We start from the raw sequence: 18835 nt of genomic DNA, 5'->3' as shown, positions 1-18835 counted from the left end.
GAAATTACATACAAAAATGACATCCAGTGTTTTAGCCTTTTCTGTTTATCATTATCTCTAATATTCAGAAGAAACATGAAGCCAGTAGAAACAGTTTTTAGACACAATTTTAGAAGTGAGAAAAAAATAACCCTTTGAGGTATTGGGGCCTGTTGAACTAAATCCACTGCTTAACTATATGGGATATTTTTGGCTATCAAAAAATGTAGCTCTTAAAAATAGATATTAATGACAAAATCACACAGATCTACCTAGAACTTTATTTGCAAGTGTAGACTTTTCATAGATTAGACAAACATGTTTCAATTGTATTTATTTATTTATTTATTTATTTATTTATTTATTTATTTATTTTGAATATTAGAATAAAAATGATTGTATTATAGGATGTGCAGTGAGATCACTTGACATGCCTGCACATTGTTCGATCATTGTACGTTGTCTTTAACATTTTACACAGAAAGATAAGGAATAATAATTACAATTTCTCTTTTAACCTTTATTAATGATATATGAAGAGATCATCAGGCTACAGTAGGAACTAAAACTAGTAAAGGGATGATTAAACAAATCTGAAACATTAACTGAGTCATATTTCAGAGATACATACAGTATAAAAATCATGACTAAATCCCACCGTGATACACGCTCATTTAACCTTAAATGACTGTACTGATTCATTTATCCCTTCATTATTACTGTTTTTAAATCTTGACATCATTACAAGATGAAATATAACATCTTTATGAATAAAAGTGGATCTATATATAAAGGAAATTCAAAGCCAAATCAAAGTTTCATAGCAATCGAGAAAGTTTAAACTGAGGATCTGAAGATTATCCAGGTTCTCCGTCACCAGCTCTAGTGAAGAAATGCTCTCGTTCTTCTCCACTTTGTCATATTTAGTTAGAACAACTTTGATGATTTAAAGATTACTTTAAATTGTTTGGAGTTTCAGAGATTGTGATGATGTTTCCGTTCTGTGGTGTTTAAAGGTGTTTTTACTGTTACTATATGGTTGATTGGTAAGATCTTCAGAGGCCGAGATGGGGAACGATTATAGAAAAATGGAAACACTCTCTCAGTGAAGGTATGTGTTATAGTGTGCAAGCATGTATTGGTTAGAAGATCAGTAAATGTCACTTTCCTCTTGTCCCAGTCCAGATGCACTCTGACCCTCTGTGGTTTGGTTTTAGCTTTAAAAATGTGACCTGCCTGTTCCGGGCAGAGCAGGTGGTAACTTCCATTATTGTAGCTCATGCTGCACACCGCATTACAGAAGGAATTCTTCTTTCTTGGAGCAGACTCTCTAATTACACCCAGTTCCCAGATATTACTGTCCCCAACCTCGACGTCCCAGCAGTGCGACCCTGAGTTAAAGCCCTCACAGCCCAGGACGCATGTAACACCATCGAATCTCTCCGGATTATCAGGAAGCAGTAATTCCTCTTTTCTGTGTTCCACTGTTGTGAGATCATCGGACACACAGAGCTGTGAATGTGCAGTGTTGGGGTCCAGAGTAACAGAAGCTGAGAAGAATAAAAACAATATAAAATACATGCGCGATTTTGTAACTGGTGCAAGTCTGCAAGTTATTCTCTTCAGTTGATTTTGAGTTGGTCGAGTACAAATAAAATAAATAAATCAAACTAACAACAACAAAAACACTCACTGTACTCGAAGACCTGCTGCATACTCTCCCAGACTCTGAACTTCAGGTGAGAAATGTGTTTAGAAACATTGATCAGCATATTCATCTCCATCCGTGGATGCTTTATTGTGCACTGAGCTCTGAGAATATGAGAGGATGAATAATACATTTCTGTATGATAATGTCATACAGAGATATTGTTCAATATCAGTCTCTCTCTCTCTCTCTCTCTCTCTCTCTCTCTCTCTCTCTCTCTCTCTCTCTCTCTCTCTATCTGTCATGGAAAAATTCAGTTAAATGTAAACATGATAGTAAAGATATCATAAAAAAGAAACACTTACTGTTTCACTCTGATCTCGACCTCCTAAGGAAGAAATTAAGATAGCTGCAGATTATTATTCATATAAAAATACATTTTTGTCAGTGTTTTGTTTCTCGCTGATATTTTAGCAGATATATCTCAGAACAAAAATTGTAACATAAAAATTAAAGGAACAAAAAAAACATGGAAAATAAAAATAAATTGTTAGGGTTTGGGTTACAGGGTTTATGCATTACACATAACTTCAATCAAGAACCCCCAAACAAATTAACAACATATTAACAAATAGCACAATATACTTAATTTTTTTCCCCATTTATTAAGAATGTGGACACCTGTTACTTTTAATGTTGTGGAATATCTTTGAAACTATTTAATGTAAGGGGACATCCGGCTCATCCTTGTGCCATCACTAGAGGGACCCCGAGAGCAAGTAGCAACGTTGCTGGACTGGATTCTGCCACCAGAGGGAGCTAGAGAACACGGTCTTAATTATAATCAGTGTCAATCGATTGTGCTCAATGTAACTATCGAACTCTTACTTTTTGAATTGATATCTAAATAAATAGTAAGGCCACGTTTTTGAAAAAAGAACACATTGCACCACTGAGACCTAGAAAGCCTTTGAAAAGTGCATTTTAGAGAAAAGCAGGGAACTACCATTAACTTCCCTACAGGTTGTAATGTTCCTGATATTGTTCTTACTCAGGTTTTCAGGTGAGTAGGGCTGTAGTCAAGATCGCTGTTATGAAGTCCAAGACTATGACCAAGATGAGACAGCAAATCAAGATGGAGACTCTAAACCATCAGATCTTTTTATTTAGGCCTTCAATTCAACTAGCTCATTTGTGTATTGCGCCAATGACTTGGCTGTTTTTACAATCTCTCGGTCGAGACCAAGACCATATCTAGTGAGACCAATATCCAAGACAAACAGAAGTCCAGGTCAACACAGAAAAGGTCTCAAAACTGTTCTACAGCCCGTGTGTGAGACCCAGAGCCCAGATCCTTACCTTTAAGAATGCTACATCCTCAATGCCCATGTCCTTCTCTGTTGTTCTGATTATGTCTTGAAGACGGGCTATTTCGTGATTCATCTCTTCGAGCTTCCTCTTTATCATCTGACTCTTTTGCTCCTCTTCCTGCTTCAGTGCATCTATCCTTGCTGCTTCTTCATCTCTTAGAAACTGATGAAGCTTCTCAAACTCCTTCTTCATCTGTCTTTCTGTGCACTGGGCCTGACTCTGTTACAGGACAGATGGGGAATAATTACTGCTGATGTTGTGCAAAAATCTTTTCTGCACAGCAAGGTTTCCTTGACGCTTTTGGTATCAACAAAGTATCTCTACGTTATTCTTACAGCGACGTTCCCTTAAATAGCATTATTTACTGCATTAGTTAACATTAATAACGTTTAAGTGTTAACAAAGTAAACCTGCACTGACTGTTTATTCAGCCTATGACTAAAGTAATTCCACAAAAATTCATAAAAAAGCACATTACAGCATTTTACTAAGTGTTGAGAATGAACTGAACTCCACTTCTGTATTTTGTTTAGTAAATTGTTCCTGTTGCTCATTGTAGACAATTTATTCACGGATGATAATAACTAGGTGTATAACACAATGCCTGTAATCTGTTTGGGGCTCCAAATATTTGTATCAAAGTGTTAAGGTTGCCAAATATATATATATATATATATATATATATATATATATATATATATATATATATATATATATATACTCAAAATAAAATTAAATGTGACTTACCTTAATGTGTGAAGCTGCTCTGTTGTAATTTTCTTTAGCAATTTTCCAGAGGGTCTGACTTTTTTGTAGCGGCTCCAAAGCAGTCCTGAGTTGTTCCTGGAGAGGAAACATTTTAATCACAAAACTGATGTACATCCATCCATTCATCCATGTTCTATACCACTTATCCTACAGGGCCGTGGGGAACCTGGAGCCTATCCCAGGGGGAACGGGGCACAAGGCAGGGTACACCCTGGACAGAGTGCCAATCTGGACAGAGTGCACACTCACACACGCATTCATACATTATGGACACTTTGGACATGCCAATCAGCCTACCATGCATGTCTTTGGACTGGGGAGTAAACTGGAGTATCTAGAGGAAACCCCCGCAGCACAGGGAAAACATGCAAACTCCGTACAAACAGGCAGGACTCAAACCCCCAACCCTAGAGGTGTGAGGCGAACATTCTAACCACTAAACCACAGTGTGCCCAAAAATGTACAGTAAGTTAATTACAGTAAGTGAATATCAAAAGATAACATTTTTATTATTTCTCATGCTGTCAGAACAGTCCAACTGCTCGCAGATAACAATCTCTGTTTATGATGATGAACTTTGCTCTTAGGATACACTGAGTGCATGTAAAGGATAATAAATATGCAAGGTGTCCCAAAAGTTTCCATATATAGGGGAATTTTTTTTTTTTTAAATTTAGCACAAAAATTCTTCCAAACATGTTCATACTTAGTTTATATTATATATATTTATACATTTTCAGACAGCCTTTAAGAATGCCTTTGATAAATGCAGAGTGTATTGAAATCATTCTCATGGCTGGATCAGGAAGCTGTCGTGGTGGACTTTAACAGGAAACGTGGCAAGGACATCACACATGACACTCTTGCCAAAATTATTAACAAATTCAAAGAGACTGGAAGTGTTCTGACTGACTGAGAAGAAGTGGACGTCCACCAACACCTGGCATGGTCCTGGCAAATACCTATGTAGAGACTTTTTTGACACCCTGTAGATTAAACCCTGCTGTTTTTAGAGAATAATCCATGAAAGTGTGGTGCGATGAAGGACAGATACTGTTCCTACTCTGAAGCTGATTATCTTCCTCATTATATCCAAATGTCCCAAAAGTCTTTTATTCTTCTCACACCACAGCAATTTGACAGCTATTAATATTTAATATTAGTTAAAACACAACAAATCATGCTTTTCGTGTTCTCACTTAGATTTATCACTGCTATAAACACTCATATGATAAAAGCCATACCTTAACGTCATTCAAAATTTCATCTATAGGGCAGAACTCGTGATTTTTGTGTTTCTTTGAGGTCTGACACACCACACACACAGGCTGCTGATCCTCCAGACAGAAGAGCTTGAGTTTCTCGGTGTGCAGCTTGCAGAGGCCATCAGATGCCTCTGGAGGTCTGTAATGACGGGACTCCAAGAACGATTCGCACAGGTTCTTTAACGCCAGGTTCAGAGGAGGATTCAGGCTAGAGGATTTTCTCTTACAGACTGGACATTCTAGAAATCCTTTGGCTTCGCAGCACCCTTGCATACAAGTTTTGCACAAGCTATGGCTACATGAGAGTAGAACAGGATTTCTGTAAAAGTCATGACAAACAGGACATAAAAATTCTTTTTCCGAAAAATGGTCCCTTCCAGCCATTTCCTCAAACTGCCTCTGTGTTGAGTTTCAAATCTTCTGTCCAAACTTCATTCTCAATTTTATTGATCCGAGCAGCTCAGCAAAAAAATTACCCTCACTGTAATCAATCCTTTATTCCATTTTATCCCAGGTAGTGGGAGAGATTGAAAATGAGATATTTAAAACAAAACAAAACAAAACAAAAAAACCCTAAGAACATACAGCTGTCGAGTATATTTGTGGTGTTGATGTCTGTCAGCAGATTTTATGCACAGTTCACCAGGTCAAAGTTACAGTATAACTTAAGGGCCATAAACTAAAAGGTGGCATCAGGCAGATATAGATAACTGCTTTCTCCACCAGAGGGAATCAATTCATAAATAACTACCTGCACAGATACTGTATGAGCGTCACATTTTATAGTGCTACACCCAGGAACTGAAATGGACTTAATTAGGATTTTACAGTACCGTATGGCATGCATCTACACAACATAATAAATTATATTGAAGTGAGTGGAAAGGCTTCAGGTTCAAAATGATTTATAATTAAAAATGGTGAAAGATGTGATCGTGCCATCAGAAGTCCCATCATTAGTTGAAAGGAGTTGAGGTGTGTGAAAGTATCGTGATCTCAGTATAAATAAATATAAAAACGCCTCTTCCTGAAAGAGCCTAGAGTTTATCCATGATCAGACCTAAACAAACTGCGTTATGAAGTCCACAGAGCTATCAAAATAAGTCTGGGACAGGAAAAGTTTTAATCAGCGGGTGGTTGTAAAAAAAAAAAACAACAACAACAAATTTTTGAACATCCAACAGAGCACGATTAAATCCATTTAAAAAAATAAATAAAGGAAAATAGTGATTGGTCAGAGAATCTAGTGAGAGGCCAAGTGTATCTTGTGAGCTTGAGAGATCCACAGCTCAGATGGCAAAAGCTGTTCACAGGGTAAACATAACCTGGACACTCCACAAAGCAGTGCTGACTCGTGTGATATTCCATTTGGAGTTTGCCAAAAGACATGTAACCCGAGCAAACATATTGGAAGATTCTTTGGTCTGACGCAACCACAGCTGAACATTTTTCCCCTTGGTACAAAGTGCTACGTTTGGCAGAAACCCGACACTGCTCATCACACTGTGAAGCATGGTTCTGGTAGCATTGCTTCTCTGACTAATACCCTCAACTTAATTGTTCAAATCTTCTTCTTCTTCTTCTTCTTCTTCTTCTTCTTCTTCTTCTTCTTCTTAATTATAATATTTTCACTAAACATTCCTTTACCCTAATTGAGCTGAAGAATCTCATGATATTAATGATGAATACACTGTTAATCATTAGATACTGCCTTACTTTAGTTTATTATATTTAATCTAATATTAAAAAGGAAAAAAAAAGACAACTCTGCTCCTGGAACACTTCATGTCCTTCACTGTGACTCACTCCAGGTAATGAATAATGGCACATTATCTTTCCACATTTATCTCTAGTCTTGCCCACGTACTGCTGTAGGAAAATGGCACTGAATTTTTCTGAACCTTGCTGCCATAAAAACAACAACTCAAAGTCACATAATAATGGTGATACGGCCATATCTCAGGCTTTAGATATGGCACGAAGCTTGAGATACACAAATATTGTTTGTGTTTGACTCAGATTCCAAAATCTGTAAAAATTTTGATTGTAGCTGACATACAGTTGGGCCACATTTGTTATTGCCATAACCTGAGCCCGGCTGCAAAGATGCAACACTTCATTAATCTATGGATATGAAATATGGAATATTTAAAAGGAAAATAAAGGGGGTGGGGCACATTTGACATAATGTTTACCTTTTATTTGTCTTTCATGAAATAACAATCCAGTTAATTTCAGCACTGTTAGACTGGTAAAAGATATTAAAATGGCTCCTTGTAGACTCATAATGTCAATCATCATCGTTTATTTTTCAGAAACTTTTAAATGAAAAATTTATCCAAAAAAAGTCTCAGTAGAAAATGATGGAGGAAAGCAGAGGGACGAGCATGACGAGGAAACTCAGTGTGTTGCTCTCAGCTATGTTACACAGATACCCCTCACAACACTGCACACCTGTAGCTATACCTAATCCCATCAAATTCCTGGCTGGAGCCGAGTCACAAACACTTTTGGTTGCACATCCTTCCATAGATGTTGTAAATCCAAATGCACTAACTGAAAGAGAGAGAGAGTGTGAGAGAGAGAGACAGACAGAGAGAGAGAGAGAGAGAGAGAGAGAGAGAGAGACATTAAATTTATGAGAACAAAAAAGGAACAAACGAGTGTTTATAGCTGCTATAACATAAGTATAAACAGGAAGTAACTTGTTTCACAAGTTGCAACTAAACAGATAAAATTTGTTGTGGTATAACCACATTGTCTTTTAATCTGTACCTGAGTGAATATTATACTGTGGGTCTGGAATTTTTTGTGTGTATTTTGTGTGTAAGTTGTTTTACCTGTTATATTAATGCAACGATCTTCATTTCCTACACAATCCACAGTTTCTGTGAGAAATCAGCATATAAACATGTATTAGCTAACCAAAGATCTGGTGAGCCCATATCATGTTTCAGAGAAAGGCATACGATGGTGCTTGAAAGTTTGTGAACCCTTTAGAATTTTCTATATTTCAGCATAAATATGACGTAAAACATCACCCGATTTTCTAAAAGTAGGCAAAGAGAACACATTTAAACAAATGAAACAAAAATATTATAATTGGTCACTTATTTATTGAAGAAAATGATCCAATATTACATATCTGTGAGAGGCGAAAGTGTGTGGACGTCTAGGATTAGCAGTTTAACCTGAAGGTGAAATTACAGTCAGGTGCGCCCTGTTTTAATTAAAGAACAGGGATCCATCAGAGATCAGAGTCTGATTTTGTTTGTGGAAGTGTATCATGGCACGAACAATGGAAAATTCTGAGGACCTCAGAAAAAGAGTTGTTGAAACTCATCAGACTGGAAAAGGTCACAAATCCATCTCTAAAGAGTTTGGACTCCACCAATCTACAGTCAGACAGCTTGTGTACAAATGGAAGAAATTCACGACCATTGTTCCTCTCCCCTTGTTGTTTGACCAATAAAGATCTCTCCAAAGCAAGACGTGTAATAGTCTGTGATTTCACGAAGGTCAAAAAGAAAACCTAAGCAACTAAAGGCCTCTCTCACATTGGCTAATGTTAATGTTCATAATTGCTGCACTTATTACTGCTGATGCTGAAAGCAAAGGTTCACATACTTTTGCCACTCATAGATATGCAATATTGGATCATTTTCCTCAATAAATAAACGACAAGTATAATATGTTTGTCTTATTTGTTTAACTGGGTTCTCTTTATCTACGTTTAGGACTTGTGTGAAAATCTGATGCTGTTTTAGGTCGTATTTATGCAAAAATATAGGACATTCTACAAACTTTTAAGCACCACTGTACATATAGTCGCAGGAATGTTTATTGTCGTCACTCACTATTTTCACCTATTGTGTTGATGCAGTCACGTCCCTGACAATCCCCGCTACACGTCTCTCCAGCGCAAGCGTAACACCTCTGTCCATTGGAGGGCTGATTTGTTAGAGCTGAACACACAACCCAACAAATAGATGAACGCATTTTCAGTTTCATTCTCCTGTCATATTCCAAATTTTTATATGAAACTGAAACATACCTGATTTTCCTGCCTGCACATTTACATTATTTGTAACTCTGTAAATGATATATTTAACATAACTAATTATTATGCCATGCTGCTATCCATACTGATTAAAAAAATAATAATAAAAGAATGGAATATTTGGGGAAACGCGCTCAAGTTTTCATAAGTGATTAAAAACAGTTCTGTCTGAACTGTTAAACTGAAACTGTTAAACACTTAGACATTTTCCCTGCCTACTATCTTAAAAAGTGTTCCTCACTTGTCCATGTCTGAGAACTTTAAATGTTAAATGTTTTATGTAGAACCCTACAGCAGTGATTTCCTATCAGAAATAATTTCAGAAATGTGGAAGCTACGGACCTTTTAATGAACCCATAACAATCCCCTAAGAACAATTGTTGTTGTTTGGTTAATTTGTGATTGGTCAGAAGGTGTTGACTGATTTTCCATAACAGCGGCTGTGGTGGTAGTGCAGCTGCAAATCAGGCGCTTTCTTAAAAATCTTATCGTTTCTATAGTAACGGCATTCTCAGAGACTTAAGAAAGTATACATACCGTAAAAAGTTTTTTTTAAATGGGAAAAAAAAGCAGCCATTCAGTGTTCCTCCTCCTATTATATTCTCTTGGTTCTACCTGGCACCCTGTCCAGGATGTACCCCACCTTGTGCCCGATGCTTCCTGGGATAGGCTCCAGGTGCCCCGTGACCCTGAAAAGGATAAGCGGTATAGAAGATGGATGGACAGATGGATGGTTCTACCTGGCGGTGTTTCTTCGTTGCAGAGGTCAGTAGTGCAACACTTCGTATTGGTGATGCTCATCAGATCTGCTAGGTTTACACTCCCGTTGACGCACTCTGTCGCTGACATGCAAGACTTCGTACTGATGTTCTTAATCGTACCACCTGCAGAAAACAGATTAATAAAGATCATGTTTGTCAAGCAGACTCTAGAGAAGCGGACTTGATCGTTTCTTTGTGATGATTTCTTCTTACCTATGTTCATGGTTAAGGTCATGCTGCCGCACTGATCTGGGCAATCCATCACCGTGTTTTCACAATTTCCTGAAGGATCAGGTACGCACAGGTAACACTGCAGTGCCAGCGCTAGAGAATAACGATAAGATGGCACGGAAATACCGTTACGCTGCGGTTCTAACAGGAGTTTAGGCTTTGATAAAAAAGCTTATCGTTAAACAAACAAAATCTTAAACTCTGACTGATTTCATCCACGCTGTTCGTTTGAGATTAACGAACGCTTCATATGTAATGTCAATATTGCTCTATTAATATCAGGTCAGGTGTCCACAGACTTTTGGCCATATAGTGTAATAACCGGAACTAATCTGTTTCACAGGCATTCCACAACATTAAATGTTACTGTAAAAGGATTTAAAAAATGGTTGCTCATAAAAATATAAATAAATTTTTAAAAAGTTAACGATTGGTAAATTGCGGTGCTATAAGAGGATTAAAACACTTCAGGACGTTCAGCTTCAGGCTGGTGTCAATAACTCGTCATCACACCACCCCGTATAGTGATTATTTTCTAATAATATAATGCCATGCAAGGAACACACACACACGCACACACACACACACACACACACACACACACACACACACACACACACACAGAATATGTTAAACTGTGACCGATTTCTCAACAACGAACAATGATCCTTTAGCCTAATTAAACTGTAATTCATCTACGATCAACAAACATGGATATACTGGATAAAACTCTCATTATTTGAAATGAAGGACCTAGAAATGTTGTAGCGCAAGTAATTACCTGTAGAGAAAAGCAGGCAGCTGAGGATCAGTGTGACCTGCAGCTCCATTGCTGAAGGAGTCATGAACCTGGGAAAGTGATGTAGGGAGAGCAGATGAGATTTAATATAAACTTGTCGATGAAGGCGTGGTTTCCTCCGTCACTCAGCTCACGTTATTAACACCTCAACTGAAAACTCAACCAACAATTTAAATAAATAAACAAACAAATAAATAAATAAATGGATGAGTAAGTAAGTAAGTAAGTAAATAAATAGAAAGTAAATTATATTTAAAAAATTGTCCTTAAGGGCAAAATACGCAAGAAGCAAGGAAAATCCTTTAAATAATAAAAATAAACAATAAATATGAAAAATTTTTGTAATTTTTTTTTTACCTTTTCATTGTGTCTTTAAATGCTCATTGTGTATTTCAATTATTTAAAAAAATTGCATTAACATGATTTTTTAAATACTTTCTCTAAACAGCAAATTAGTTATTTACAGTTATGTATTTAAAATGGTCTTTATGTTGGAACGCTCCTAGTTTCTCTTAGAGGGTTCGTCCTCACAGAAATATTGACTTTTTATGACATGCACCTCTCTCCTTTATCGCCTTCATGTATATGGAATTTGAAGACTGATAGACTTTGAGTGTTTGTTGTGTTTCTATACTCTTTGTTACTCTAAATAACTTTTTTCTTTAAAAAAAATTCACTAGATTCCCCCCAAAAAACCTACAACAATGCCATTTGTTTTTTCTATTTGTTTTTCATTTCACAAGACAAAGAAATTGCTGGCTTGATTTTCTATCACACTCAGCAGACCTGACAAAACCTCCACCTCAAACAGCAAACAGTCATTTGTTTGGATTGCTTTTTTTTGAATGGCGCCAAACGAAACGCCTGGCATCGCTGTTAGTGGTGTAGATCCATTATTTACCCATGGCGTAGGCCTCATTATTGATTCGTTTATATTCACCATGATTTTTCCAATGTGATGTGGTTTTCTTTTACCCCACACACAGTTCACATGATTCAAAACGTGTTCACTTCAACACCCATGTGCAGCTTCAGAGAATACTGTAATTAATACAGAATCCAATCTGTAGCTTTCAGATGTTGCAGTAGAGGAACTTCGTTTTACTAGAAAAGTTTGCTGGAGTCGAGAAGAAGGCTAAAATGGCGTATTGTTACCCAACTCTAACTAAATGTTTCCCACTCGGTCTTTCTACTCTTTACTCTTCAAACTGTTTAAACTGTTTATCAGCATTACCAGGCTGAGATAAAGACTTCTTGCATGACCTCAGACGACCTTCATTTCCATTACCTTGGGCAAAATGCTCTATCACCCAACACGTAACTGTATTCTAATGAAAGCAACATTCAATCAAATGGCATTTATAGACATTTGGATTCATTTTAATATAGAAACACTTCCTCAATCGTTCAATATTAAGATTGCCCATGCTTTTTTCATCTTCTTGGACTCAACGTAGTATTTTTCCAATTAGAACGATTAAGTCAGATTTTTATTTGCTTTTGTGCATATTTTTAATGCTGATAGTTTAAAAAAAATTGTTGCCGAGTGTTATTCTCAGCCATTTTAACTGACCACGCCAACTCCTCATGAATATTCGAATTTAAACGTCTCATTAGTACTGTATATAGTGTGTAATAGCCTGCTTAGAGAAAAGAGCCGCACAGCTATAAAAACAGATGTCCTGTGTAAAATATTATGTATTGAATATTTTTTAAATGAATGTTCCATGCGCACACAATTAAAAAAAAAAAATATTTCCAGAGATTAAATTTGAATATGTATGGCATCTGTTTTTATATTTTATTTTTTATATTTCTGCACAATTCATTTTTGCTCATATTTTAATGTTTATGATTAGCAAGCTAATTTATAAAGTTGAGAAATGTAAGTAAATACTGCACAACGAAGACAGAAGCATCTGCACAGCTATAAAAATAGACATCACCTTAAATTCAGTCTTTGCTCAACTGTAATGTACTGAACGTTATTTCTCCGCATGTTATTGTTTAGTCTGCCATCTTGAGGTGAAAAATTTGGGTGAAGGAGATGAAGAACCACCAACATTAAGCAATCTCTGATCAGTTTATTTTCTCGGTTTCAGTTTGAACTTTTAAACGTCTGAGCAAGAAGACAAACTTCATGAATGATTTACAAGCATAATCCATGCTGTGCTGCGAGTTCATTTAATACACATCATCACAAAACATTGCAACATGACAGATAAAAGGAAAAAAAAGGAAATCCTCAAGTGTCTTAAAAATGTCTTTTCTATTTCCATTTGTAATTGTAATTCTGCACTAGATAGAGATTTCTGTGGGAATCTGGGAAAAATCTCTATACAGCTAAAAATGTGTTTTTTAAAAGTGTTTTTTTTTTTGTCTGTTTTTGTTCCAGTAATATACTATATTTTTCACCCAAACAACGTCAATGTTTTAATCTATACTACTTTCTAGTCTTGCCCATGTGAAGGTCAAAACCTCTACAGCATTTACTTTAGTGTTTATAAATATCGAAACCTTGTTAGCTAAGTGTGATTTTCTCACATTTGGATGAACAGCTATGGATAGCTACTGAACTGAAGGAATTGTAACGTCCGTGATGCTCCTGCTCTGTCACATCAGCATCAAAACAGAGAAAAGAGCTTACACACTCTGTACAGTCTGTCTAAATGTGTAAATGACCCAGATGAAAATGATGAGAAATGAATTTCCATACAGATGTTAGCATAACATTCATAAAGATGATAATGGAGTTTAGAGATCATGTGTGACTTTTACCTCAGGTGATGAGACAGAGACTGGTGTGGATGATCCTGAAGGTCGAAGTGAGAATTCATTTTCTGCTTCTGACTTATAATTCTATACAATTTGCCAATCTTTTTATTTATTTATTTATTTATTTATTTGTTAATCAGTTGATAGAGGTACTTAAGTAGTAGCACTTGGGAAGCAAATTTAAAATGAAATATTCTCTGTTTTCTTTCTACTTACTACTTTTAAATTCTACTCACACGAACGTCTGGCCGAGAAACATGCAAAAGTGAAAGATAATCCTGCAGTTTACAGATATCTATATAGGAGAAAATGTCATAATATGACCACATGAAGGGTTTTCCCAGGCTGACATTTCAGTAGAAGAGGACGGTGGAGAGTAGAGGGACGAACATGAGGAGGAAACTCAGCATGAAGTTCTCAGCATCGTTACACAGGTTCCCCTCACAACATTCCACATCTGTTATGATGAGCCCATGTGAGTTTAGTAGAGTAATATTGCAGTTGTTCTTGGTTGTGCACCCTTTCAAGGTCATTACATTAACTCCTTGAGTAACTAAAATAGAAAGGGAAAAAAATGGAAAAACAAGAAAGTATAAACGGTTACAATGATTACCGAACCCGTTTCATTTTCATTCACGATAGTCACAATGTTCACCCTGCATTCCGTTATACATATGATCAAATGTTAGGTCACATGATCACACACAAACACCCAGCAGCAACCTGACCCTGCGTTCACTACAGCACATATAGTCCAACATTTTCCTCAGTTCCCCTCTTACAACTTTAGTTCCGACCTGCAATTACTTTCCATTTACTTCCCATTTAACACAGAAAAAATGGAAGGAACGTATAACCATGGTTTCACCTTGTCCTGTCCTCTCATTAAATGAATGGAAGTAGCAGAGCTCGGTGGTGCCGCTGGTGAGTTGTCATGGTTATTTAGTACTGTTAGCTTGCTTTGGTAATCTGCTAATGAAGGTAGCACAAAATCTAGGTGCTACACATCATGGCTACTGAGTCATTCTCAGAATATGCTGACAGAAACATGACCCTGCTTATAGGTCATAGCGTAGTGAAAGCATTGTGTGACTCTTTATTATTGTGCATCTTTTTTAAACTGTCTTTTAAACTGCCAAGAGCTAGGAAAATTATTCTACATCTAGCCAGTTGTACTCTTTCTCAGATATGAAGAAAAAAAAAAAATCCTTATTCACTCTAATGTCACAGGTTAAACATAACTATAAGATATCTCTCATAGTATATACATCTCATATCATTGTTGGTGTTGACTATTTGAAAAAACTTTTTTGAATTTATATATATATATATATATATATATATATGTGTGTGTGTGTGTGTGTGTGTGTGTGTGTGTGTGCGTGTGTGTATTTTGACGTTCCTTACACGACTGCTGCTCCGCTCGGGTGCTGAACAGACAGCTCCGCTTCAGCACCGCGAGTGTTTTGGACAGCTTGAAAACTCATGCCGGCTGTATATATACATATATATAATGTATATATAATACTGTGCAAAATTTTAGGCACCCTATGTTTTTTAGTACAAACTTTGTGATATATTTTTCATCTCATGACTTCTGCATTATCGAGTCTGTACAAAACCATTTTAGATTCCCGAGCATTCATTTTCTAGCACTAAATTAAATCTCACAGAAAAATGTTTGCATGTCAGTAAAGAAAGCAGCGTATTACATAAGAGACCACTTTTCAGACATAATGAAACATAATGAAGGCTGTTGAATAAAACCTACAGCTGATTTCCTTATAAAACTGCACTAATTGTACCGGAGACGACTATGTTTATTTTTTATTTATTTGTCACACCAAATATTGACTTTGTTTTATTTATTACTGTTTGCTGCTATTTGCTGCATTTATTTATTTATTTATTTTTAAATTTTAATCGTAGAATGCACTGTAAATTGGGGTGTCAGCCAGAGCCAGGTGCCAGAGCCCTTTCACACCCTATAATTCTTTTATGTTTTCTAGATAATTTAGATGCGTCATTCCAGACACTCATGACACCAATGAAAAAATTTCGATTAAAGATGTGTTCTTTAAAGATCTCAAAGCACATTAGTCATTATCAGGATTTCTGCAAACCTGCTTTGTGACAATGTCCATTGTTAAAAACAATAAATTGCACTGTAAATTGGGGTGTGAGCCAGGGCCAGGTGAGTTCCCTTTCACACCCTATAATTCTTTTATGTTTTCTAGATAATTTAGATGCGTCATTCCAGACACTCATGACACCAATGACGAATTTTGATTAAAGGTGTATTCTTTAAAGATCTCAAAGCACATTAGTCATTAGCAGGATTTCTGCAAACCTGCTTTGTGACAATGTCCATTGTTAAAAGCACTATATGAACAAACATCTGAGTTTTTCACCTGTTGCAGTGATACAGCGATCTTCAGCTCCCTCACACCGCAGTTGTCGAGAGCAGTCATTGTCATTACAGCTGTAACAACGTTTCCCGTTGGTAGGCTGCTGCGGCATAGCTTAATAAAGAAATAAATTAAATAAAAAGATATCAACACATCTCTTATGTATGTAACCGAACTGATAAATGGTCAAATATTTTCTTGCTATCCTTTCTCTAGTTATCTTACAATGTATTAGTGAGCATAATAATAAACATGCAAGACATTTCAATATCGCACAGCAGACCAATAAAGAGGGACTAAATGTGGAAGAAATCAAATGATCACTAGTAGTTCCTTTATGTGTGTTTTAAACATGTGAATTTTGTGGATGGCAGTACATATGCAGAGCTGAATATTTAATTCTCTATCGGAATAAAAATAAACTGCTTAGTTTTACCTGGCAGGGCTTTGTTGTTGCATAAAGCAGTACGGCAACATTGGGTATTGTTGGCGATTTTCACCATACCGATGTTCATACTCGAGTTTACACACTGCTCTGGCGATCCGCAAAACATAATATCATCCTCAGATATGAGCGCTAGACCAGCTGCACCACCAATGATATCTGAAAAAGTTTAAAGATTTGTATAATGATCCAGAAAGTCAAAGTATATTATAGGCAGAAAAAAACCTCAAATTTGTTTAAAAAAAAAATCAGATTTTTCTTTTTTGGACTGTTCAGAATTCAAAGAAGAACACAAAAATATCTATAGTTAGATGTTCTTATACTTACAGATGTCCACAGAAGTTGTTGTTCTCGCACACGAATTGGTACACTCCGTGCCTTGATAGCGATACACCGTGTCATTGTATATAGGTGGATAACATTGCAGTGACAGTGCTAAAGGGAAATAAAAATAAAAAGTCAGTTACACAACTCACAGCAAGGAATTACTCACAAACTCGTGCTAACCGAATGAAATATCAGCTCACATACCTCCTGAAGAAATCATGCAGATGAGCAGCAGCGTAACCTGGGTCCTCATTGTTGCTGGATGGAAGACGTTGAAAAGACAAAGCCGGGTAGATTTATTATGATATGAAATATGATATGAAAGGGTTTGCAATTTTATAATAATTCACAGTGGGCTGGGTTTAATGGGTGGGGCCAGGTATTCGTGACTATACTATACTATACTATACTATATAAAGTATTCTTATCACTTTCTTTATTTCCTCAAAATGGCTTCACCACTTCCATAATATTACAATTGGAGAATATAAACGAATGTAATATCCTTTGAAGAATAATTAAATAGTGATGGTAGACAATTTATTTATTTAATTTTTTTTTTTTTACATTTAGTTTAACTCAGTAAAGCATTCATGAAATTGTGGTGCCATTTCTAGTAGCAAACTACATGTACTCTCTGGATTAATCTTAAGATGTTAGTATTTGGTAGCGATGCTGTCGTCTGTTGGGTTTAATATAATGTACAGTAAGTGCTGCTAAAGCCTATAGCTAACAAACCTAGTACGCTACTGAAACCCCAACATCTGGCAACCTCACTTTTCTTTACATATTGTGAATAATCAAGGTAATATTTGTTAAAAAATGTATTCCCTCAGATGGAGGAATAGAACAATTTAGGATTATTTGAGTGTATTGCAGGCGTTTGCCATAACAACGGGAAACAATTTATCAAGCTGCTTGAATTTTAAATAATCTTGAGTTTGTGACTACAACATGGTTGCTTGACATTTCATATTTGCATGACATTCTGCGACAAGGATGGTCTGGATGTTGAAAATGACATCAAATTATCACACATTATCCACTGATATAGAGTAATAATCAACATTGTAATTGTTGGGAATAATTGCAGAAGAAAAAATTATTTTGTTTTAAGATTTCCCCATTTATACCATGCTTATGCTCTTCATCCTTACTGAATGTCTGATTTTTGAATTTGTAATACACATTCATAATCTGAAGACTCATTTGCATAAATACATTTTTTGAAAGTGTCCAGTACAAGAAAGTCTAATTGTGATATTCATTGTTAATTTCCCTATTCGCCTGTGTTTTGCCTTTGAGCAGTTGGGACAATGCTGTTGTTAAATTTCCACTGTCGAAAAGGTCACACGTCAACAAAAAACCTCTAAAAACGGGCCGCATGTCCAAACAGCATATGCAGATTTGACTTGAATCTGACTGGGATTTGATTTCATTTTAATTACTCAGACAGTAGAAAACATTTCATGTTTAAGTTGAATTTGCAAGAAATCTGATATAAGCTTTTAATTTGAACATAGCTTTGAAAGGTTTCCTTGGAAAACCGTGATCCAAATCATATCATAATGACATAAGGCATCATAATTTCTGGACAAACAATAACCTCTTCTTTAAAATGTCGTGAAGTAAAATAAAAAACAAAACAAAAGCATCTGTTCTGAATTCCTCAATCAATGTTGAGGCAAATTCTTTTTGTGAATTATTTGATTTTTATTTATAGATTTGATTTATTTATGGATTTGATTTATTTTTGATAACGGAGCACATCAGAATAATGTGATTACATAACACTACATGTCATTTGCAATAGAATTGATCTTCTTGGAAAACATGGACTGACTTAAGTTCTCTCATAAGGGTTGTGATTGAGTCATTTATTATTTCATATCAAAAAATGATCTGCGTTGTGTCTGAGCTGATTGTCATCAAACTCCAAAATGGAAATTCACTTCCACTTTTTGAAAATCTAAGGTCATGTCATAGTAATAATTTATC

General features: G+C 36.0%; 3 protein-coding genes across 4 annotated transcripts; all 3 read right to left on the bottom strand.

Moving 5' to 3' along the window:
* Window positions 1-266: 266 nt before the first annotated feature.
* On the bottom strand, window positions 267-5655 carry LOC108276306 (E3 ubiquitin-protein ligase TRIM35). The gene is made up of 6 exons (XM_017487884.3): window positions 5011-5655; window positions 3746-3841; window positions 2987-3217; window positions 1993-2015; window positions 1673-1791; window positions 267-1529 (listed from the first exon to the last, which is right to left on the bottom strand). Exons 1-6 carry the CDS (start codon window positions 5413-5415, stop codon window positions 955-957), a joined length of 1449 nt encoding a protein of 482 aa, XP_017343373.1. The 5' UTR covers window positions 5416-5655; the 3' UTR covers window positions 267-954.
* Window positions 5656-7216: 1561 nt separating this feature from the next.
* On the bottom strand, window positions 7217-10939 carry LOC108276305 (phospholipase A2 inhibitor and Ly6/PLAUR domain-containing protein). 2 transcript variants are annotated; one of them, XM_017487881.3, is made up of 6 exons: window positions 10865-10939; window positions 10066-10176; window positions 9832-9975; window positions 8889-8996; window positions 7872-7919; window positions 7217-7587 (listed from the first exon to the last, which is right to left on the bottom strand). In XM_017487881.3, the coding sequence occupies exons 1-6, from the start codon at window positions 10926-10928 to the stop codon at window positions 7382-7384; spliced, it is 681 nt and encodes a 226-aa protein (XP_017343370.1). In that variant the 5' UTR covers window positions 10929-10939; the 3' UTR covers window positions 7217-7381. The 2 variants fall into 2 exon arrangements, with proteins under 2 accessions (XP_017343370.1, XP_017343372.1); XM_017487883.3 differs by having other exon boundaries at window positions 8898-8996.
* Window positions 10940-12946: 2007 nt separating this feature from the next.
* Window positions 12947-17152, bottom strand: LOC108275486 (urokinase plasminogen activator surface receptor). The gene is made up of 5 exons (XM_017486339.2): window positions 17042-17152; window positions 16838-16945; window positions 16502-16669; window positions 16069-16179; window positions 12947-14210 (listed from the first exon to the last, which is right to left on the bottom strand). Exons 1-5 carry the CDS (start codon window positions 17088-17090, stop codon window positions 14011-14013), a joined length of 636 nt encoding a protein of 211 aa, XP_017341828.1. The 5' UTR covers window positions 17091-17152; the 3' UTR covers window positions 12947-14010.
* Between the last annotated feature and the right edge of the window lie 1683 nt (window positions 17153-18835).

The sequence above is a fragment of the Ictalurus punctatus genome, chromosome 15, assembly GCF_001660625.3.
Source record: "Ictalurus punctatus breed USDA103 chromosome 15, Coco_2.0, whole genome shotgun sequence".
Classification (NCBI taxonomy): Eukaryota; Metazoa; Chordata; class Actinopteri; order Siluriformes; family Ictaluridae; genus Ictalurus; species Ictalurus punctatus.
This window is presented reverse-complemented; position numbering and strand designations above follow the sequence as displayed.